Below are 23,724 nucleotides of genomic sequence, written 5' to 3'. Positions count from 1 at the left end.
CCCACATCTACATATGCATTTTGATTGTTTTAAATAAAATTGTGAATTTAATCAAAATATTTTACATATGTAGAATAAAACAATTTAAAGCACAATAACAAATTAGCTAACCACAATATATGAATTACATAATGAATTTAAGTAAATTAAACATGGGCTTAGTTAGAATTACTAAGGAAATCAGAGTAACAAATACTCAGAATTTTTGTGCTGAAACTACTTACATAATTTATTTGAAATTACTCAAAAATATTAAGTACAGCCAACTTAAAAAATATGTCTAGATTTAGGTGAATGTATTGCATGCGATCACTTTCAACATTAAAATTGAGTAAATTCAACAAAACATTTTTTTCAGTGTATTTATGCTCTCCAGATTCTGGAGGTCCAGACCACCATCCCCCACATACACAGCACCTCCTTTTACATTCCCAGAAGAGGTGATAAAAGGACTGTTTTCCGTCTTCTCCTTCATCCAGCTCATCTCATCCCATAGCAAATTAATCACGATTAACCAATGGTATCTGGCACAGAGCCAAATATGAATGATAAACATATTTTCCCCTTTTGCTCACTACATATCATCCTTTATGGATGAATGCCATAGTCTGTATGTGTTTGCTCTCTCTGTTTCTCAGTGATGGATTAGAGAGTGATAAGCCATTCTCATTGCAGTACATACTGTGTGTACAGTATTTCTTTCTAAAAATCGTTCTTGGTATTTGGGTTTACAAAATGACCCAAAACTTACATCACAGCTGTTGATGGCGTCCATAGCCAGCAGGTTGTTGCCATGGCGGAGCTGGAAGTGGATGACCTCCAGGGCGGCCTTGACCTCAGCCATCTCTCTGTTTTGTCCCGGACCACACTCTCTCATCATGTCCTGCAGCAGCAGGCTGTACTTGCTAATGCGCTGCACGGGCTTCAGGAGGTACGACCACAGGTCCATTTTATCCCCCAGCCTCAGCTGCTTTTGCTGATGTACGAAGAGAGGGGACAGAGCAGTCAATGAACCTGCAGCAGTGCTAGAGATGAGCTGGTAAAGCTACAATATCAGGATAATACTAAAGCTGAGTTGGAGAACAGCCTAATGTTAGGTGGATGGGACTCAGTAAGGATCAAATCAGGACTGAAATAGTGTACATTTTTATTAGGAAGATAATTAGACGAAATATCCTTATTTGCTCTTTATTAGCCATGCTATACAGTGGGACTCAAGGGACAATGTCTGTCTGTTTGTTCCACCATTGTGGTCCAGACTGAACTATCTCATGAACTATAGGATGTTTTGCCATGAAATTTCCTACAAATATTCATGTTCCCCAGATGATGAATCTTAATGACTTTGGTCATCCCTTAATATCTCCTCTAGTGGCTCCATGGGTTTAACTTTTTTTTTTTGTGAAAGGGCTTGATAACTATTATTGTCATTTAACTTGGTGCAGATATTCAGTTTCCCCACAGGAGGAATAACTTTGGTGATCCCCTTTTTGTACACCACTATCATCAGGTGATATTTGGCATTTAGCTCAAAGCACAGCTGTGCCTAAGTACAGTCCTCCAGAGCAGCTAACATGGCTGAGTTAGTCTTTTTTAAAATACACCATCCTCTCTCCTCTTGTTTGAGAAAAGTCCAGATGTGGTTTTAGAGAGAAATGAGAGAGTGAAGAGTTTAGGCACTCTGGCAGGGGTTCTCACCTTGAAGAAAGCCTGTCCATGATTAATAAGAAGACTATCAGACTGCGGTTTGTTCTTGCTGTAAAGGGCATACAAAGCAAAGCTTTCTCTCTGAAATAAAAGAAACAAATAAAGACTGTCATCATTCAGTGTTATCATCACCAGTACATGTGTCACACTGTAAAATGCTGGTGTAGTGTGCCATTGGAAGTTTGTGTAAGCTGATACACATTCCAGAGTCTCCAGAGGATGTGTTAATGATATCAACATTTTATCTGTTGAAGGAAACGATTCCTGGAAGATATGGCATTATTTTCCAGTCAGGACACATCTGGAAACGCTTTCATTACCAATCAATCGTGCGGGAATAATTGCAGTTACGGTTCAAAACAGGAAACCAAGGACAGCTACTTAACATTACACAGACTCAGGTCTGCCAAAACCTGATTGTGTCATGGAAATAACAGTGACACAAGTTTGATAAGTATTTTGTGTATTTATAATATGTTCTAAATAAGATTTTAAATCATTACTTAACATGAGAACATCATCAGTTTCTGAATCTGGATTTTTTCCTAAACAAGGTGCATCACACTCTCAGAGCAAACTAGAATTCATTTTCAGTACTGTCACAATAACACATGGAGCACCTACATGTCGTAGGAAGCAGCGTCCTACTCTGAAGGGTTCATTCACGCAGCTCTCCAGCTCATTGAGGAAATGATGTCGGTGAAAGTCGTGGAGCTTTTCTAAGTTACCGAAGATGCTCCCCCTCTGGCCCCTGAGGTCCTGAGGGACGTCGGTCCTCTCCAGCTCAGGGAAATAGTGTTCTCGGACATAACCCAGAGCCTTCACGTACTCCCTCTCTGTGGACAGCAGCTCCTCCATTATCCTTCGCAGCTTCCTGTTCCACATGTAGGAAATGAAAAATGTAAAATCACTGATTTTATTAAAGCTCATAACTAAACCCAGGTGATCTGAAGATCATACTCAGTTTTACGTTACATATCTGTGAGTGGAGAAGAATTTTTTATAAAGTATGACATTATTAGAGAACAATGGTGCCATTCATGAATGCATGGATGTCATTTTTAATGTTCTGGACGGCAACTCACTGAGCTTTAGATCATAGCAGAAGGAGGGGACATTACTTACAAAACATTGCTGCAATTGTTTTCTGTTGGTGTGAGTAATGTCTCTGGAGTCCTTAAATCTTTAGGGCTCTGGGTGGAGACTGTGCATCCTTCTCCTTCCTCTTCATTACTGTCTCTGATTGACTTGCAGTTCAAGTTTCCCGACTGTAAGCTCTCGTCATGGGAAGTTGGCCGATTTTGGACAGGTTTCAGATTTTGTTCCAGCGCCTGTGTCCTGTTCTGACAGTGTTTGTGTCTGACATTCAAAGGTGAAAAGCCAGAGATGCTCATCAAATGAGGGCTAACACATGATCCCTCGCTTAGGGACCGACCCAAGGCTTTGTGCAAAGGAAACTCCTCGCCCACTTCAGTAGAACCTGTGCTCCTCAGATCTGTCTCGCTGTAGTGCTCTCTTGGCCTCCATTTGGCTTCAGGATGACAGTCACAGTTTTGTGAAAAAACAAGAGTAATTTTCTCATTTTTAACTGTTGCATCAGGTAATTTCTGTGCTTGGGCTTCATCTTTCTCGCACCCTTTGAAGTCAGGTTTTAAATGGTTGTTGAAACACGCAACAGTGGCGCTTTCTCTTTCTCTCTCCGAGATATTGACCATCTCTTTAGGAGAGGTTGACTGTGGTGTCAGGGAGCATTCATCCTCCCCCAATTCACTCTGTTTCTCCTTGTTCCCCATTCCTCCATCTTCCCCTTGAGAGTTTACAGCTGTGGTCTGCTGGATCTGGTTCTTATCTACGCCTTTCTTCTTCTGGATCTCCTCAAGACTCTGCCTCACTTCTTGGCACTGGACCCAAGCTGCATTCCACACCTTCATCACCCCAGAGGCCCCTGATCCTAAACCAGAGGCCTTAACTTTCAGAGCTTGGAAGTGCGGGGTGGAGAATTCACCACCTAATCTCTCTTCATACATCTGGAGTGTGCTTAGGTTCTGAGCTGAGTAACACCCCTGTTCTACCTTTTCCAAAAAATGACTGCATTCCTTGGCCAGGGCAGACGCCTACAGAGAGGGAGACAGTAAGAAAAGTGGATTCAGCAGTTTAGATTTAAAGGTTAACACAAATCAGCTAGGAGTATTCAGACAAAGGGGAAGTGGAGACAGCAAATGCAGAGACTTAAATTTCAAAGGTCAAATGGGGGACAAAACATTGGGCAATAAGAAAAAAAAAAAAAAAACCCACACAAACCTGATTACAGAAGCGGTGCACATGCACCAGCGTGTCCAGTTCTTTGTACCTCTTTTCTGCCCTCAACATAAAACTGTCCATATTAGATCTGAAAGTGCTGACCAGAGTACGAAAAATATCTGTTGCAGGACTGGAGTCACTGGTGCCAACAATTTCTTCTGCCTCCGTCACTAGGGTCATGGCATGCTGTTGTTTCTCCTGAGATAAACAATAAGATGTCAGATTCTTAATCTGCTATTTATTATTATCACTGCAGTCATTTAAATATTTCTGCTTTGAGAGACTAAGGACAAAAATGTTGATATGTGAACAGAAAAATAGAGAACCAAATAAGGATAACTTATAAGTTTTATTTTTAAATCCCTTTTGATAAATTGCAGTAATACCTTAGACTGAGTGAGAAACTGTTCAAAGTGCTGCAAAGCCTTTTCAGTGCACGCCAGGGTATTATCTGTTGTGTAAGAGTCCGCCAGTCTCTGTTCGCCTTCTGTATTGAACCAGGTCCCGGCCTGCAACACGTAATGTAGAATCATGTAATGTTGGTTTTCGGTTTGGCAAAACTTGAGGGTAGATTTACATTTCTTATTTTAACAGTCACATGAATGAAAATATGAACAAAAGGGGACCGACTTTCATACCCCTGTCTACAACACCACCTTAATGAATTTTAGACGCTTCAGTACACATTGTTGATTTCATTAGAGTGAATAGAGAGAAAAAACTGGTGCTACCATGCTGATTTTGGACTCCATCTCTCTGAGCCTGAAGAGGAAACCCAGCTGCTGCAGTGACTCATTCGATCTCATCACCAGCATGTGGAGCTTCTCTTCCACCTGGTTATACAGACTTGTCACTGACTCCAGAGCATCTCTGCAGGGAAGGAGAGACAAATATTACCAACAACAACAAACTCTGAGACATGAAACACCCAACTTCAGGTGTGACGTGTATATATCATCAGATGCAGTAAATGTTTCACAAATATTTCTGAGGAATAAATCATTAAGTCAATATTAAAATTCATTTTTCAACCTATACATATGGCTATAGTATCAGCTGGCTGTTGATTTTCAGTCAGCACATTAATTTAGAATTAACTACTATCCAGTTGCTGCTGAATATATATGAAACACAGCTGTGAAACAGCAACATGTTTTTATACAGGCAGGCTTGGAGGAGGTGTTTAAGAGATTATTACCTTAACAAATAGCAATTCCACAGTGTAAAAATACATTACAAATGAAAAAACCCTGCATTCAAATACAACTTAATTAAAAGTATGTAAATGTTAACAGGAAAAACTGTAAAAAGTAGTATTTATTATGCAGAAAGGCCCCTGATAGTGTTATATCATCACATATTATTGACTTGTTACTACATTACAGTATAAGTAGCATTTTAACATTGTAGCTGGTTGAGATAAAAATTATTATCTCAACCAGCTACAATTGGCTTATTATACTGTTTGGTAGTGAAATCAATAATAATGAATCAGTAATCAATAATCACTTTTTTTAAAATACAGTGTTCATGTTATATTGGTAAAATGTAATGCCTCTACACAGCCACTGGCAACACACAGGTGTTTTCACTTATGTTGCCAAATTAGACCTCAGGACTCTGTGAGCAAGTACAGACTGGGCCTGATTTATATCTCCCCCAACCATCTGTTGCTTTTGTTGTTCCTGTTGGAGCAGGACAACCTACTTCATTTTTATTAGTACTGTACACTTAATTTGGGGACGTTTGGTATATTATTTCCTGCCATAGCTTCACCCAATTTACTCCTGACCAGAGGCTTAATCTGCCAGAATACTTGAGAACATCTGTGGGGGTGTGCAGAGCCGTTAATATGTAAAGTAACTCGTGACTATAGCTGTCAATTAAATGTTGTGTGGTAAAAAGTTTCATAATATGGAAATACTCAAGTGAAGTACAACTACTTCAAAATTGAACTCAAATATAGAATATGAGTAAATATACTTTGATAATGGAACAATGTAGATGAAGGGAAATTTGAGCATTACTGTCTCTCTGTGTGTACTACACGGATTGGTATGAGAAGTGGAACATAAGTAGACTTAAATATTTTTTGACACCTGTAGTCTTCAGACTGTGGAAATCTGAACTCCTCCCTCCTCATCCTGGCCAGTACAGCCCCTCCTTCTCTTTGCAGCGTGACCAGTCGAGTGTCCTCTAGCACCTCTTTCATTGATGCCCTCTGTTCCTGAATGCATTGCTGCACATCCTGTAGCACATGCAAAGTCAAACATTTATGCACTCGTCCAAAATAAATATGTTATCATAGTATGAGCGGTTGTATTTTACCGGGGCCGTGTCTATCTTTTTGCTGCCTTCCACTTTCCGGATGGCCTTCTGCAACAAGCTGTCTGCTCCTCGCAGGTCAGTCATGAAGGAAACCAGTTTCTGAAATGAATTAAGTGGAGGTTAACATTCTGGAGGAGAGCAACTACACATCGGCTTATATTTACATGTACTGATGTGTGTTTATTAGCTGAAAGTCTATATAAACACAGGAGACTGCCCTCAGCGTGCTGTTAGCTATGGCAGGAAAAGACCTCAGAGATACTGAACAATGTCACAATAGTTTCTTGAATGTGACCAGTACTTTGGAGAACTTGTTGTTCATCTTTGCTTGTCTGCTTTGCAGGCGACTGTGTAAAGCTGTTCCTCAGAACTGTTTCCATCTGCTGCATCCGTAGTTCTGCCTCCTGGAATTTTAGACCCTTTACAGTGAGGCTTTCTCTACGAAGTGGTGGCCTGTTGAACCAAAAAATAACTTTGCCCTTTCAGTTTTATTTAGGGACCTAATGACGTAAAATGCATGAGAAAATAGTCAGAAAATATCATTCTTTATACGAGTATGTTGTGTAATCATGGCGCTGAGATTTATCTTGTAACCAGTGGCAGAGGGACAGGACGTCTCTTCATAACAAACTTCAGCTGCTTAGCTCTGACCGGCAGTTTAATGAGATGATGTGCAAAAAACATGAAATTTACCTAACACTGCAAGTTAAAAATTGTTCATAAAATGTTGTATGTACAACTGAAACCTTTACTGGTAAGCTGTCTATGGTCAGCCAGTTCTTTAGAGGGGAAGCTGGAATTTGACTTTAATGCAGTTTTCATTTCCAAACTTAAAATATATTAACACTTTGTTTGTCACTTATGCTGAAATATTATGTATTTTAATATACATAACACAGTACCAGTCTCTGGTAGTAGTAGTAGTAGTGGTTAACAAAGTTTATTTAACAAACATGGAGGAACACATAGTGGACCTTACCTGCTCATTCTTAAAGGTCAGTAATTATACTGACTACTCAAACTGGTACTTATAACAATCCAGTTTATCATTCAGATAAGACTCCGTTCATTATACATTCATTAAACAGCAACATAGATGATGAATGTTTGGTATGGGTGTGTGGATAACAAGTCATCACCTGTGGGCGAACTGTGGTTGAGCAGCAAATTCCTCTGACTCTACAGGAAAGTCCACAGTTTATCAAAGTAATTGTGGGACAGAGTGGGGTGGTAATGTGGTATCCCAGGGTATTTGAAAATGGCAACGGTGTCCGTTTCATTACAGTTCATGAAAAACCTCTGCTGCTCAATGTGTGCACATAAAGGCCTCGAGAGTGTTTGTCCAGCACCACTGTCTTTGTGGTTGAAGATGGTATGAAAGTGATGACAGGAAAACAACATAGTGAATATTCAGTACCTGATGGAACTGCAGCCAGTCTGTATGGCTATAAGTAAAGGTACCGCCCAGGTCAGATGTCAGCTGGGAAGCTTCAACCGTCTTGTTTAGGACTTTCATAGAAGTCACCATGTCCATCTAACAGACAAAGGCAAAGGCTTGTTAAGGAAGGAAGGAAAAGTTGCACTCATTTCCGGTGTCACATCTGACTAAGATAAAAAAAGACTAAGGGAGGACCTGGAAGTTGTTTTTATTTCTGACCTGCAGCCCAGGCTGTTTTTCAGGGCGCGGGCAAGTGTCTTTATCCATCAGCATCACAATACTGTGCACAGCATGAAGGGCTTGCTCCTGCAGCAGGTAGTCAATGAATTAAAAGCAATAAATTAGGGAATAAATCATATAAATCATGCATTTTTAATTAGCTCAAGTAGTATTTGCTGACGTGTGTTTTAGGGTGAGGGCTAAGGTTGACAGTTCACTCAGGCATGTGTAGGCAGGTGTGTTGTTTTAACCTGGGCCATCAGCAGAGCTTTATAGAGGTGAAGTGGAGGAGGCTTCTTCCTGGCATTGATGACCAAAGTCATTCCCAGCTCTCGAACATCTTTCCTATGAAGACATTCATTCATGTCAGGAGCCAATGAGGACATATCCATTTCAACAGAACTGAGGACATATCCGTTTCAACACAAGTCTTAATGTGATGAATGAATCATTCAAATTCTTTTATGCTTCACTTCTTTTACTTCTCAAATTTTCTTTTATTTCTCTCTGACATCCACCCACACACACCTTCACATATCCTATTCTACTTCTTTAACACCTTCACACACACGCCCCTCTTAAAGCCCCCTTCTTGGGTTACGGTTGTGCAAACCTGCGTCAGATATGGCTGCTAATTCTAGCAAGGCGCTGCATACCAGACAGTTGGCTGCCAGCCTGGATAGAGACTGTTGATGTAGGGCTCTTTAGTGGGGACAGAGGAAGGTCAAATTATCTGGTAGAATGGCTTTTTGAAGTTCAAAGACACAATTAAACCCAGTATAAACAAATAACACTGTTAAAGTGTTCACTAGTAAACCTTTGAGGGTCAGGAGTGACTATTTTGGCAGAGGGTCAGCACTGGTCAATGATATTGCCATCCGATCTAAAGGCACAACTTGATAAGGCAGAATTGTTCATAAAGTGATTCTACTGATATTTTCTGTTGTATAAGTTGTAAAACAGTAACTATTCAGTAACTATTCATCAGGAGTCTCTTAGTTTGGATGTAAGAAGTTGCATAATTTTCAAAGTCTGCTTTGACAACAGGAAATAAATTTTAAATGACACTCTGCTGCCCTCTTGTGGTTGGACCTCTTATTACCACATACTACCACACTGGGAGCTCTCCAGCCAGCCAGCAGTAAATGTTTGAGTAAGGAGATCACTATCTCATAATGGGCATGGGTCGAGCTTTCCTCCAAATTTGATTTATGATGACCTTACTTACCACCGTATTTGGTATTTTTTTTAATACAGACATACATAAAGCATTGTTTTCATTACCTGGGTATGGAGTGTAGGTAGAGTAGCAACTCGCACACACTCTGAGCCGATACTTGGGGGGACGCCCACTCCTTCCTGTCACCATGAACCTCCACCACTGCTCTGCCTGTCCTGTCCCTGCTGCCTGAAGACAAGCAGGGCAGAAGAAAGTAGATGACATGTAAATGTCTTTTTCAGGAAAGGAAGGGAAATCAAATTCTTCTAGTACACTAAGACGATGATGAAGCAATGACATGTTGAAAGTTTTGTTGAATGTTGTATAAAAAAATTACTTGAGGATTAGGAATGACCCAAATTACTGAATATCTCTATTATGTGATGTTTGGTCTTCAAGACCTTCAGACACTCGTTTCAGAGGTCTCATGAGCTCTGGTGACTGGTTGGGACTCCCAGTCTTTTTAACAGCTCGTCATTCACACCTTGATGTCACATGAGAGTTGCTGAGGTCACAGGTGCGTGCTTAAAATCACATGGTAGTCATATGAGACTCATTTGAATCAAGGTATATTTTTTAAAAGGAAAAGTGCCATCACCGTATAACATTTTCAGGCAGTAACAAACTATTTTTAGATATTAGGGATTATTTGACTGAATGCACAGAAAATTATATAAAAGATATAAAGAAAAATCATTTCTAAAGAACCTTCCCATAACCAACCACGCATAATTATAGAATAATTGATGTCAAACACATTGGCGTAAAGTACCTGGCAAACAAATAATGCCAAATTCAAGCAGACTGCTGATCCTTCTGAAACTGGATTCTTCTGTTTGTGGAGACTGAGGAGTGTCAGAACTCGCAGACGGAATCTGAACTTGCAGAGAAGATGACTTTTCTGTCTTTGAGTGGTGGAGTCTGGTGTCAGCTCCATCTGTGGTGGAGGAAGTTTCACTTCTGCTTGACTGGGAGTCTGTCATTAGACACAAATATACATGTTTTCTGACAAGCAAAGAAAAAAACAAAAAAAAAAAAACTGAATCTCATTGGCGCATTGCAAGAAAAAGTTTACTCTATGTATTCTGTTTCTCAAAACTTGGTTCAGTATAATTCATCAGACTGTTTTACTTGAGGGTATTCTTGTAGAACAGCGCTAAGATTTCCTGGAAACCCCGAACCTTATATCCTGTCCAGTGACATTTGCCCTTTCATACTAACAGTAATCATTCATCTCTTCAGCCATAACTCTTAATAGCCCTCTATTGACATGGACCTACCCTACACAGCTGCCCAGCTGTATGCAGACATTTAAACATTGGATATATGGTAACTCTGTAACAAAACACTGTGGTGGCCTGGCTACTAAACCTGGCTTTGATTTCAGACATCCTAACTGGCCTCTCCTTAGAGCCAACAAAGCCTTGCCTGTGCTCTCTCTTTGCTACTTTAATAGTCCATGACAAGTATGTCTCCAGTCAAGATCTCAACATGCCCCTCTGAGGGCATGAGGGTGCATGCCAGCGGGTGCGGGGGACACAGAAACCTCCTTCTTGCACGTTATGCTGTCTCTCTACATTAGAGGAATGCTCTGCTCTTTCTTTTTACCCAATGGTATCAGGCCCTCTCTTTCATTGGGGGTGCAGCATCTTATTTCCGTTCACTCCCTCGGTAATGGGAATGACGTGAATGCGGCCGCACTGCCAAAGAACCCAGACAGCAGTGGGAGAATCACTGGAGGAAGATCATACTCAAGCATGACCTTCGACCTTTGAACCCTCTTTCTAAAGAGCTCTTATGAACTGTGACCCTCAGTGAAGCACGTTCCCCCCAAGCACACAAGGTCACAGTCGAGTTTCAGTCCCTCTGTTTGGTGTCAGTGTTCAGTGGCCGTTCAAGCTTTGAGAAACAGATCATGATAAATGGCTTTGTGTGCAATAATAACAATGTACAAACTGTGTGTGTGGGCGGGGGTTAAAAGGAAATCTGTCGAGTGAAAAAAGAACTGTGAAGAGTCAGTCTTAATTTTCTGGCTCTGCTCACCTTTTTTCAGACACTTTCCAGCCAGCTTTTCCAACTTTGGAGTCACCTGATCCAAAAGTTCACCTTTCTTACACTGGATTACACTGGAGATTGTTTCAGGACAGATATCACTGTGACTCCTGTTATTGAGTTTATAGAGAAGTGGACTCCCTTTAGGTGTCTCTGACACAGTGGATGGAGTCCTCAGCTTAACTTTGTGTTTCCCCGACGGTTTTACAACCTCCACCTTCTGTTGTGGTTTCATGTCACCATCACGGATCTCCGAGAACAAATCTGATCCTGGATGCACATTAGGCTTATGTCCCAGTGGGTGGGAAATAAGTTTTGTCTGAACTCTCTGACTATGGCTCAAACCAGGGGTTGATTTCAAAATCGCAGGTGATTCCTTCATAAGGTTTTCAGATTCAGAACTTGGAGGAATGTCTTTAAGGTGAGACACAAAGTTCTCTGGTGTTGGTTCACAGCAGTGTTTGTATTGGCAGAGCTCATGACGTATCACGGCCTCTTTTGGGTGGTTACAAACGCTTCCAAGTTCGTCTCTTGGAGCTTCAAAATTACCCCTGGATCTTAACTCACCCTCTTCACAGAGGCTGACCTCCTCGAGGGCAGATAGGAGGTCTACACTCCCCCTCTCAAAAGTGACTGGGTTTCTCAGTGCTGCCAAGTAAGAGTCTCTGTACCGACACTTCAAGTCTTGATCAGTGAGCTCCTGCCCCAGCTTTCTCTGGCTGCATGGTGTACAAGGCTCCTCTGCATACTGAAGGGTGCGTCCACAGGGAGCACTTTGCCCGAGTGGTACAGGTGGAGGTGGTCTGACAGGTTTGAACAAAGCTGAATTGGGTGGATTAGGATGGTTGTCCCTCTGTTTATCCACAAATTCTTTCCCTTTGGCGATATCCACCAGGTCTACATAATCACCTTCTATCTCTCGATAGTTACGACTGTCCCAGGTGTTGGGAGAAACCCAACCCACAGGTTTGATTAAAGGTTTGGAGAATGATTTTGGCATTCCTCTTTCATGCTCCATTTTGACAAGTTTGGAGGAGCTGTCCACAGGTCTCAAAGATGCTGACATTCTGTCTTTTAAAGGAAGAATCATGGCTTCTATCGGAAGGGTGGAAGAGTTAAAATGGGAGGGAACTGAGATCTGTTTTGGCTCAGGAGGAGCTTCCCGATAAGTGGGCATGATCTTAGGCTTGTCCAAAAACTCTGGGATAGCTATTTTGGCCCAGGGCAACTTGATTACTCCTTGATCTGTGCAAACCAAGCAACGTGACAGAGGAGTTCCATGGCGTCCTTCATTGATGTCCTGCAGCCAGTCTTCAGTGAAGATGCAGGGGTACGAAGTTTCAGGCACGGGGGTCTCCTCCACTTCCCGACACCCCTCTTCCAGAAGACTTTTGAGGACGATGCGAGCCGCTTGGTCCCCGAAAGGTTCCACCTGAAGATAGAAGTCTCCAGGACGCAGAAGCAGAGGGTTTACAGGTGCTAACTGGATGACGGTTTTATCGTGGAGACACAGAGGCCAGCCCTCACAGCGGAAAACCACATCAGAGTATCCAGCCTAGAAAAAAAAATCGAGCAAAATTACACTGTAATTTTGTTTTGCTCTATATATTACGTATGTATGTAATACAGTTTCTTCAGTGTTTCACTTAAGTAGTTTTCCCGATTTTTATGTAGTTTTGTTGCCTCCTATTTTCGAATCTAAGCCATCTGCAGTAGATTGTTTCTCTGAATGTACTGTTAAAGTGAATTTATCACCAGCATTTTTGAAACATTGGATACAAGTAGGATACTTAGAGCTGAGTTATCTCACGTGCATTTCTGTGTTTGTGTATACTGTGTACTGTATAAATACTGGTCTAACCAGTATACACTAACTAATCTGTGGCTTATAAATTCACCATTTTATATAAACATTATTTATGGAATGCACAGAGGACCGCCTCCCCACAATTTACATGAGTATCAGTGTTCCAGAAATATAAGAACAATGTTGATTGGACATTTAGAGCCTTAGTAATGTCAAAAAAATATTCATAGTGCAACACAATAATTTCTATTCGGGGAATAAGTTTTGGAATTGGGGCTTGGGGGTATAAACAGGACGTATGTTGCCATGCTGAGGGCAACAACTTGAGCCTGTTTGTTTTTCTTGATTTTTTTTGCACTGCAGCCATGGATGTGGATTTTATGGGCATTTGTGGACAATGGACATCGGAGCTGGTGATATTTCGGAAGTGTAAGTCATACTGAATCTAAAAACATGTATCATGTCTGTCTGTGACTGAAGAAGTGTGAAGATGTGACTGGGTTATGACTCTGGCAAGGAGCATGATTTTTTAAGAAATTGCAGCAATTTACCTCAGGTGGTATTCTTGCCCCCCATCTTTCCTGCAACCTCTAGGGAGGTGTGCTTCAAAATTTGAAAACCAATATACAGTCTAATCCAAATCTCTCCAACAAGAGATAAAGAGTAAAATGAGTAAAAATAATTTTGACAAATGTCACTGTCTCCACCCCAACCACATTTTAAACACCCTCCAAAAGCAGAGTCTTTTCTCCCAAATCTAACTGAATAACTTACCTCATTAAATGTTTTGGCACACATTAAGTGCCTCTGAATAAACTTTGCACCGGTTCATCTAATAGAATTTTAAAAAATGTGCACACATGAGTATAGTGTAAGAGAGAAGAGGAACAAGCGTGTAGGTGCAGATGTATGAGACTCACACATGCTGCCTGTTGGACACTCTCCAACAGGTGTTTGGAGGGGATGAGGAAATCTAGCAGGCACTGTAATGCATCGCCATGGTAACGTTCCTCAATGGTGCGAAACAGTTGGCTGAGGACGATGGGCGCTGTGGCCTCGAAAGGCGGGAAGAGGGCAGAGAGGGTACTCTGGATAGACGAGTCCAGAGATTCTGGGTTCTAGGGGACAAGAAGAGATGGAGGTCGGTGAGATGAGGTTTGTGCAGTCTTGATGGATTATACATGTCCTGTGAGACTGGATTAACTTTTTCTCCAGGCCCTATCTCAAGAATACCAGGAACAACAAACGTAATAAAAAAAATTATAATAATAATAATAATTCAATGAAAACAATATATCTAGATGATATTTTACACTTTACACCTAATAATCACAAATACAGCTTCTGTGTATATAATTGACAGAACATCAGTGTGCGATCTACACATTCTTTTCAAATGAGAATTGTATTGACCTTTTCACCGAGGCACATGAACAACACAATATTTAATTTAGACAAAATAAATCTTTCATTTGGGATTATGTTGTCTCATGTAATTAAAACAGCTGCCCTCAAACTGAAATCCTGGTGAATAGCCTTTTTCATCTTCTGACTTGATTGACATCTGCAATTATTATTTCCAGCCACATACAATTTTTTATTTGACTGGAAATATGTATATGCACATGAAAAGGTGAAAAAACCTGGCAGCAATCTGCTGTGACTGGAAAACTCATGTCAAATTAATTTGGTCATAATGGGAGGAGAGCAATTTTGAAAAAAATACATCAAATTCCCCTTGAATAGGTTCACCAGATTTCACAATGGTTATGGATCACATGACCTGTATTCATGTCACCTTTAATGCCTATTGTTTTCTTAATTTCTAGTTAATACAAGTTTCAGACAATGCGAGTAGGGGCTCTATATTTGCGAAAATTAGTATCCTGTGTGTTTGATGTGGATGGTGAATTTCAAAAGTAAATGTCTTTTTGGACTCCTCTTGTTGTAAAACTTATTTATTTGAAGAAGGTCCATGTGGCCAAGATATGTGGAGAACAAATGCTCTGCAAATGCAAAATGACAGGACAGATATTTTTCTTGGTGTGTTACCCCGTCACTGTGCCCATTTGGAGCCCCTCAAAGAGTTTTCAGTTTTAGAATCAGGAACAAAAAGAAACAGTGATGTGCTTTTCTGCTTAAGTACAATTTTGGATCAATGAATTCTTACACAGAAATATCATGTCAAACAAACAGAAATCTGCAGCAAAAGATCAGTTTCACCAAAATCATGATGAAGATGTCTATCAACTCAACATGGGACTTGGAGGTAAACTAAAAACTGACATATTTCAAGAGGGGCATGTCTGAGCCTAATCAAAAGCCTTTCAACTGTATCTGGAGATGATTAAGTCTGACCCACATAAGTATGTGCAACTTGTTTCATGTCTGGCCAAGACACACTTCATTTGAGGTGGTGTATTTGTAGCAGACCAGGGTCAGCATCTGATCTTACTCAAAGTGACACGAAGAAGAAAACAGACAAAGAAGCAAATGGCTTCATCACAAATGCCCATAGAGATGCAACTGTGCACCGTTTTCTGTTGCGTTTGGTGCTTGTGTTTACTGCATGTATAAATCTGCTTTTGGTAATCATCTGAATGTCTGCACTGGATAAAGTTACTGGCACCAGCTATGGACGAGGTCCAGCTCTAGCCCAACTGTATGCATGTATCTGAGGTGGTGATGTTTTGAGATGTGTGAGCTGTCAACACTGATTAGTAAAATAACCAAGCATTTAACACAATGCTGAGCACTGCAAATACTGCACTTTGGATTTGATTGTCCAGTATGTCCGCTACAGTGAAAAAGACTTTATGGCTTTGCCTGTCATTTGACTTTTAAGTGTAGTATGGTGCTCAAATTTAATTGTAAATGTAGCATTAAATGAAGTAAAATCCTTGCCTTTGTGGATAAGGTGAAAATATTAAAGTTTCATTAAAGTTTCATTAAAAGGCTGTGTGAGCCTACCATTTAGCTGGGCAGCAGCGCTTCAAGCAAAATGCTAACATCAGCATACGAACATGAACACAGTGACAGTGGTTAGCAGTTACAGTATTTACCATATTCACCATTTTAGCTTGTAAGTAAGCTAACATGTTGCTTCTTTACTACTTTTACTTTTTCTCTGATTTGTTTTAGTTTGCCTTATTTAGCTCTTGTAGCTCTTGTACTGAAATGTGCAATTGTTCTTTTATTCACATACAGTATAGTCAAATAATAATGTCTCTTTGCAATGAAAGGGAAAGGAATAATATTCATGTTTAAGTCAACAGCTGGAAATAAGGACTTGACTCACTTATTTTGGATCTGGACACATCTTAGAAGCTGAGCACAGCAGGCATGCTATTCATACAATCAGTTCACAGTACCCTGCTGTGTAAATCTCCCAGCCCCACAAAGGACTCTGTTTTTAGCCCCTTCCTCATTTAGCTTGATGGCCTGACCAAGACCAGAGACTGGCCCAGGGTAAACACAAGTGCAGCAGCTTCAAAGACCTCACACTGGTTAGCACTGGGGCTGTGCTGAGCGTTTCAGTAACGAATATTTATGTGAGCAGCTTGGACATGAAGCATTTGGAATAAAGGTCATAAAGTTTCAACTGCTGTTCTCTGAATATTTTAGTAAATCATTCAGCCTTTGCATTCACATTTAGCTATTAGTACTGAACATTTGGATTCAAGGTGGTTTTGTCCAGAGTGTCTGTAATGTCTGCAGAATAAGCTAACGGTAATCAACAGCAGTTAATGTGGGATGTTGGGTGTAATTGAATATCAGTCTTTTACCACTTATAGTATTCTGAGTCTCTGTATCTCTTGTAGACATTGCATGTCCTCAGCAGAAAAGAATGCTTCCTTTTTCTGATTGAACACATCTGTCACAATAGATTAGGAAATGGACAACAGAATACCTTCGAGCCTGGCTCTTGAATGGTAATGCATCACAGCTGTTTTAGACCGACTACAGCCTTTCAACTTTGGGCTCTACTGTATGTCTCATAGCTAACTGTAAACGTGAGGTCACATCTAATAAAACAGTGCTGTGTAGTTACTGTACTGGCCTGAGAAATTCAATTTCCCAGCCAGTTTTATTTAATCAATGTGGCTTGGCACATGTGCTGCGACTCAGGCTTGTAGATTTCATTGCTGATTCCACAAATTTATTAGATCACATCCACTGTTCCTCAGCCTAACTTTCAGTACTTCACTGCAGTTCAACCTTAAACTAAAATTCACTGACTTACAATCATAACATTACTCCAGAATCATTTGAGATGTAAGCCTCTTTTTGTTAACACTCCTGCCTGGATAAACTTCTTCTCAAAACAAAGAGGTTTAAAAGCATGAGGCATTTCCCCCTGACTGAGGGTCTGCTCTGTGGGTGGTTTGGCTAGTGATATTCATATGAGTGAGACCCTCTTGAGATTTTTACTAAGCGTAGCTGAGCTGGACCCAGCTCAGATAGACTCAGTCAGCCAAATGAACTGAGGGTGGCTGCTGGTGTTGCGAGTTCCTCTGTATCTCATTACATCTGACAAACTGCCAGACAATATGCCAAACAGGCCTGAACTCCGAGATGTTCACCCTGAATTGTTCAGAGACAAAGCAGAAGAACTATCATTATCAGCTATCAACTATCATGAATTCTTCAGTTCTATTGCTTTGGCTTTTTTGGCAAACATCAACTTTAATCATAACCATAATTAGAATGATAGTCATAATCATAGTCATAATTATAATCATAGAAAAAGGATAGTAGTCCTTTTGGCCTAGTACCATACGTATACTGGTTAAAACATGTTTGCTAAATACTTGCACAATTCAGTGAGCACGGAAATTTAGACCTCTAAATATACACGTTTGAAATGTATGGGCCACTGAACACAACCTTTCTTACACATGGAAAACTCTTACTTCATCTTATCTTGTCCTTGTCTTGATTTTGATTGCTCTTTTTATTTTACATGTCATGGATCGTTCCTGTGACCTTTGTTTTTTTTTAGATATTTGTTTCCTCCCACCATCACAGCTTTCCCAGTTTAAAGTGGGAGTAGACTGGGCACTAACTGGAGGTGTGAAGTTCTGAGGTGTATGTTGGACTTTCCTGGCGTCAAGAACGAAGCCTCTTTTTAATGAATATTGGTGCAACACATAGCTGAGATACCAGACATGTTAAATCTGTAACAGGTCATACATAGTAATAATCAACATGCCAAAATCACAGCTGTGACACTGCAGAAAACACATAGCTAATACCTGGTGGCCTATCAAAATCAATCAAAAATTTCAGCATTTAAAAATTAATATCACACTATAATTGTGACACCATTAATGTGCTATACTGTACCATCTCAACATATAAATGTTTCTAAATTTAGTATTTTTGCAAATATTAGTGAAGGTGTTGCTAAGGGTTGTAAGAAAATAAACTGTCCACTTTTTCTTTCAATCAGTAATCTCAGATTCCAAGTCCAGTCCATTTTCTATAGTGTCTGACACCAGTGTTTAGTCTCTCTGCTGTTTTATCTGCTGTGCAGCGTGCTACCATTACAATAAACCCTGGGTCAACAGCAATTTGTTCATTTCCCATGTGAGCGCCCAGACACAATCAGTTCCCTACATCACTATGATAACATAATTTTTTACTGTATATCAGTGTATGGAATCTAGCTCTCGTTTCCTTACGTCGACAGCAACATAGAGTCGCTGTTTCTTTTTCCAAGATATTTTACCTCCACCCTCACTGTTCAATCATGCTTAAATCCTGAGCCTTTATCTTGGCCTGCAGAGACTGTGGGGTGTGATCAAGGTCCTGCTGACGACCTCATTCCACCGCCGCCTTCTCTACACATTCAAGACCAGGGGATTCCCTCTCTGCTCGCTATTGTCCACTGTAGCCTGTGATTTAACTCTAGAAAGAGCTTCAGTCTCCAAAAAGATCATTGTTTGACCTGAATTGGCATGCTAGTGTGGACAATGGGCATTTGTTATAAAGGTTCAGTCTCTCTCTTTGTCCTGGGAGACTTTGCTGTATTGAGTATTAAGCAGGTAATTACAGGTTTTTCTGTATTGCCTTAGGCTTTCGCTAAAGAAAGTCAGATATGAGCCAGAGTATAAACAAACTGTCAGGGTGTGTGATGCCCAGTGTGCATCTGTGTCATTGGCCACAAAGAGTCAAAGGATTAGTGAAGGTAATCTGACCAGAATGTGATTGTAATGAAGATTAACTTCAACAAAATGGACACAACTCTTGATGTGACATGCTGAAAGAATTTGCTGATGTCTCTTTCTCAACTGGTCATCACATTTTCTTGAAATGCTCATAAGAAATGGACGGTCACTCACCCTTGGGGTTAAAACCAAAAGTATAAGCAGAAGTGACAGTTGGGTTAAGACTTGCCAGTAAATTCTTAATACTGCCTCAATTCTGCATGTATGGACACGCAAATGCATCCAGGAGGGCGCACTGCCAAATCAGCCATTATAAAAGACAATCACAATGATCAGTGTTACAATCACTAACCACAAGCAATGTTATCATCTCAAGTGAGTCGTGTCCAAATGCAGATTTCATCTTTCATTCTTTTTCTTGTGGTTTAAAAAAAAAGGCACAGTAAATGTGTTTGCTTTACTATTACTGGTTTCACACAACATCCAGAAGTGGGAAGCAATCAGAATCATAATCACAATCATAGTCTTGGTCTTAATCATATCATAATCCAAAACATGCAACCAGTATCTCTTGGTTACTCCCCCCTTCTTCTCCCTCCTTCCTTTCCTCCTTAAACCCTCGGTATCTCCTGTTTGGCGGTGAGACAGTGCCGTCTTTGTGTGAGATCCACTCTTGTTAAGCTCAGTAGAGGCGCACTCCATTCAGCTCAAACATTCAAAATCCTTTTAAGCAATAAAAAAAGGCCCCTATGAGACAAAACTCCCACATCATTTCTTAGAGTCACTTCTGCCAGGAGTAAACACAGTGTGTGCTCGCTAACAGACCCTTAATCTGGCAGGGCTCCTATTATTCATTCATTCATTTTGTAGTTCAGAAGAACTCAAACTATGTTTGTAAAGTGAAGAGGGCACATAAATAGTGTGTCAGGTTTCTGGCCTGGGCTTTTTTTTTCTCGTATTGCGCAAGATGCAGTTTGCAAATGACTCATTAATCGACTCTGAATCTGTGAATAATGAACAACGAACGTCTAGTCTGCAATAATCTCCCATCTAACCCGACAGTCTCAAAACAATAACGTTGTATACAGTCATCATGGAAATATTTGCCTCTGTAAAACAATGAACAATGACATGAAGTGTGTGTGAATCCAACATAAATCTCTGCAGACATCTCTTTTGCAACCACAGACACCGGCTCACAGCTGCTATTCATGGCAATCACATGTTACGAAACGTAACTACTACTAAATGTAGTGCTTTAAGAATGATATCTGCATCGTTCTCTGGTCTGAGGATGTTGTGAAACACTAAACACTCCTTCTTTCCTCTTACACTTGGTCAGCATATTTTTGTAGATTCACCACAAGATCAGACAGGTGTACAGTTAGAGAAATACGCCAAATGCCTGATGAGGTGATTGGCAAGGAAGCACAGCAGATTATGTTGAGAGCTCAGTGCAGGAATGCTGTAAAAAAGCTTAAATGAAAGATGAAATGTCCTAATGGACATTAAAAAAAAATCAAGAGCTAGCATGCAACATTTCAGAAGTTGCCATGTGGCTTTTTTTTTCCCTGGAATTTCTACATAACTGATTCATAATGAACCGCTCACATTTAACACGACAAAACAAAGTCTCCTGGAGTTCATTTCCAAAACGCCTGCATTCTGGCAAACTATCAGAAATAAATTTGTAACATGCTTTGTGTTTAGAAAGTGCAACGTGCCATAATGGCTTCCATAGTTCAACTCATAATGTTAAAATGGCCAAGAAATTGATCAACATTAAAAACAGTAAAAGTAAAGGAAGGCCTCGTGAAATCCGCTAAACCATAACACAAGGGATTTGTTAGTTGGTCAGCATGTGAGTGTGTTTATAAGGAGTGTACTAAGCACTCACATCTGTTGCTGTTCTTTCTTTAGCCAGGCAAAATTTCCAAATAAGAGTCCAAACAAGTGCACAACTCCAAACAGAGCAAGGGCAGTCTACATTTGGAAGAAATGCAAGAAATAAGAAATGTGAGTTTTAAACACAAAGCATTGACAGACTCTTAAAAACATTAAAATGTATAGTTTAATCCTTTATTAAATTGAAGCTATTGAGCTGGTTAATAGGGACCAGAGGAGGCCGCAACAACAGCAACATTCAAACGGAGTCTGGGAAGGAAATGACAGTGTTGCACTAACTGAGTTTCTAGAGACAATGCACTCTGAAAACTGACTCACAGAAAGCCTATGGCTGCATTTAGCGACATTTCCCCTGAACACTTGGCAAAGCTTCTGTTTTGAAAATACACCGCACAGTCTCTATTGAGTTTGACCCACTTTTGTGATACATAGATAATAAACATGCTGAAAACACAGTTTGCAGTTCCATGACAACTCTCAGAGCCTTGACTTGCTGAGTCAAGCAAATTAGAAATAATTCGGCTCACGCAGCTCCGCAAGGCAGATGTCTGCAATTATAGATATTTTCTCTATAAATCACATCAGTTTATTGTTTAGATTTTCCCTGCTTGCCGCTGTAGGGATTTGGCAAAATCACAGCAAGTGAAGCTGTGTGCAGGACACAGATGGTAAAGATGTGATGACTTGTTACAAGCAGAGGAGGGAGCTACTGATGACTGTCCCATGACTGTTAAAGACAGAGAGGGAGACAGAGACATACAGCTGTGACCCTGTAAAGCCAGTGTGTGCACTGTCAGCCAGTCTGGATACTCTAACGCAGCATGTCCACAGTGTTTCCAAAAGCTGAGAGATTAAGGTATATGCACATGGCTGGTTAAAAAAAAAAAAGAGTGAATAAAAATGCTCTGTGTCTGATGAGATGATGACCTGAAAAGCTTCCTGATAATATAAAGCATGTGTGTAATCTTCTGTGAGAGCCTGTGAGACTGTTGCTGTCAGTTGGCTCCAGACTTAAAGCTGATATGAGCAATATTTTTACTATGTGAATGTGAAACGAGGTCGCATGTTACGATTAACTCACAGAGAATTATCGCCAGATTCTGCAGTTTCTGGAACATTTTAGCATCTTTCAGCTGATTGTTTTGGTCTCACAGCCCGAACATTTCTGACTTAGCGAAGCCAGAGAAGATACTGGAGTATTTAGAAGCTAAAGAGCTAGATATTTTTTGAGGAGATAGTTTAGTCCAAAACAGAGATAAAAGCAGAAAAGCAGAGATTCATCAGGTGGACACACAACATCAAATAAATACTGTTACTCAGCTTGTGTCCGCTTTGTGTGTAAAAAGGATGATAATATGCTAACGAATTTGCTATGAGTTAAGAAAAGCATAATCTAGCAAACAAACTTTGCTAATGACAGTTGGCATTTTTTTTCACCCTGATGCTGCTGAGTTCATACTAAGCATGTTTTGGCAAGACAGGAGCACAAAGCCCAAGAGCAACTCATACACAGGCTTTGGTCATTTGCATTAACTTTGAATAAACTTTGAATACTGCAACTGATGCCACTACTGCAAATACTATATGTCCTGCACCAGATGACTATGTTTACTGTACACTGAATGAAGAAAAACACATGCTATTGTAAGATGTTACGAGGAAAGTGCTTGACCTTGCCGGTGAATGAATGATTCTTGGTTGTCCATGTCACACAGTAACTAAATGCAAATACAGCGCACTCTAGCATGCCAGTGCTCTGGGTTTTGTATTATTGTTGAGTGTTTACCCAAGATAAAAACTCCAGGTCCCACACTGAACTGTAATCTAATAATTCAGACTCGCCAGGCTCATGACTGTAGGTTGGAGAGTGGCAACGGAAGACAACATCAGTCATGCATTAAGTAAAACAAACAGTTGGGACTGTAAAAGCTGGTCAAACAAGTGCTGCAGTGGATGTGAAGGGAGGACAAAGTGCAGTGGTGGCCATGCTGAGCAGCCAAGTCTGGACTTCTTTAAACATCCGTCCTTCATGCTCTCTGTAAAACTATAATTTATCTGCTGCCCTTGTACAGATATTATGCCTCTGACTGCTTTCTGTTTAAAGAAGAAAGGTACAATGAATAAATAGAAAGCTGAACATTGTGGAGAATCTGTGAATAGATTTCAGTTTACCAAAAAAAATGGTGCTTCTAGCCAGTGTTAAGTAAAAGGCAATAAAAGTTCAAAGAAGCCACATTCTCCCTCACCTGTCCTCAACATCTAACATGTTCTCATCTTGAGGCTCACTCGCTGTCATTAATTAGTTTCAGTTGTGACTAGGATGGATTACACTAGTCCTCTCTAGTCATTAAAGCCCTGTGGTTTGAACTTTTTAAAGAGCCGCAACACTGAACTGGAGAATTCCATTATGCGCGCATGCAAAGTAGTCGAACAATTTCTACACCACAACACTCTCCTCTCACTGAAGTATGTGTGCCATCCGCATCAATTAAGTCCTCATCAAAGGACTTCAAGGAGCAAAACAAAAGACAATGTGCCTCTCTCTCTCTGTCACTCCCTCTTTGTCAGCGTGCACACA

General features: G+C 40.4%; 1 protein-coding gene across 1 annotated transcript in view; it reads right to left on the bottom strand.

The window, feature by feature from the left end:
* LOC121179376 (uncharacterized protein KIAA1755-like) overlaps positions 1-23,724 on the bottom strand; it is a 30,205-nt gene that overhangs the window by 5,757 nt on the left and 724 nt on the right. The window contains exons 2-17 of the mRNA XM_041034183.1: positions 13,992-14,189; positions 11,256-12,819; positions 9,985-10,188; positions 9,278-9,401; positions 8,245-8,338; positions 7,994-8,080; positions 7,754-7,870; positions 6,337-6,435; positions 6,108-6,256; positions 4,740-4,878; positions 4,395-4,517; positions 4,009-4,206; positions 2,833-3,821; positions 2,332-2,581; positions 1,699-1,788; positions 752-976 (exon numbers count right to left, since the gene is read on the bottom strand). Of these exons, the coding sequence (XP_040890117.1) occupies positions 752-976; positions 1,699-1,788; positions 2,332-2,581; positions 2,833-3,821; positions 4,009-4,206; positions 4,395-4,517; positions 4,740-4,878; positions 6,108-6,256; positions 6,337-6,435; positions 7,754-7,870; positions 7,994-8,080; positions 8,245-8,338; positions 9,278-9,401; positions 9,985-10,188; positions 11,256-12,819; positions 13,992-14,189 (4,650 nt within the window). The remainder of the gene's footprint in view (positions 1-751; positions 977-1,698; positions 1,789-2,331; positions 2,582-2,832; positions 3,822-4,008; positions 4,207-4,394; positions 4,518-4,739; positions 4,879-6,107; positions 6,257-6,336; positions 6,436-7,753; positions 7,871-7,993; positions 8,081-8,244; positions 8,339-9,277; positions 9,402-9,984; positions 10,189-11,255; positions 12,820-13,991; positions 14,190-23,724) is intronic.

The sequence above is a fragment of the Toxotes jaculatrix genome, chromosome 3 (genome assembly GCF_017976425.1).
Source record: "Toxotes jaculatrix isolate fToxJac2 chromosome 3, fToxJac2.pri, whole genome shotgun sequence".
In the NCBI taxonomy this organism is placed as follows: Eukaryota; Metazoa; Chordata; class Actinopteri; family Toxotidae; genus Toxotes; species Toxotes jaculatrix.
This window is presented reverse-complemented; position numbering and strand designations above follow the sequence as displayed.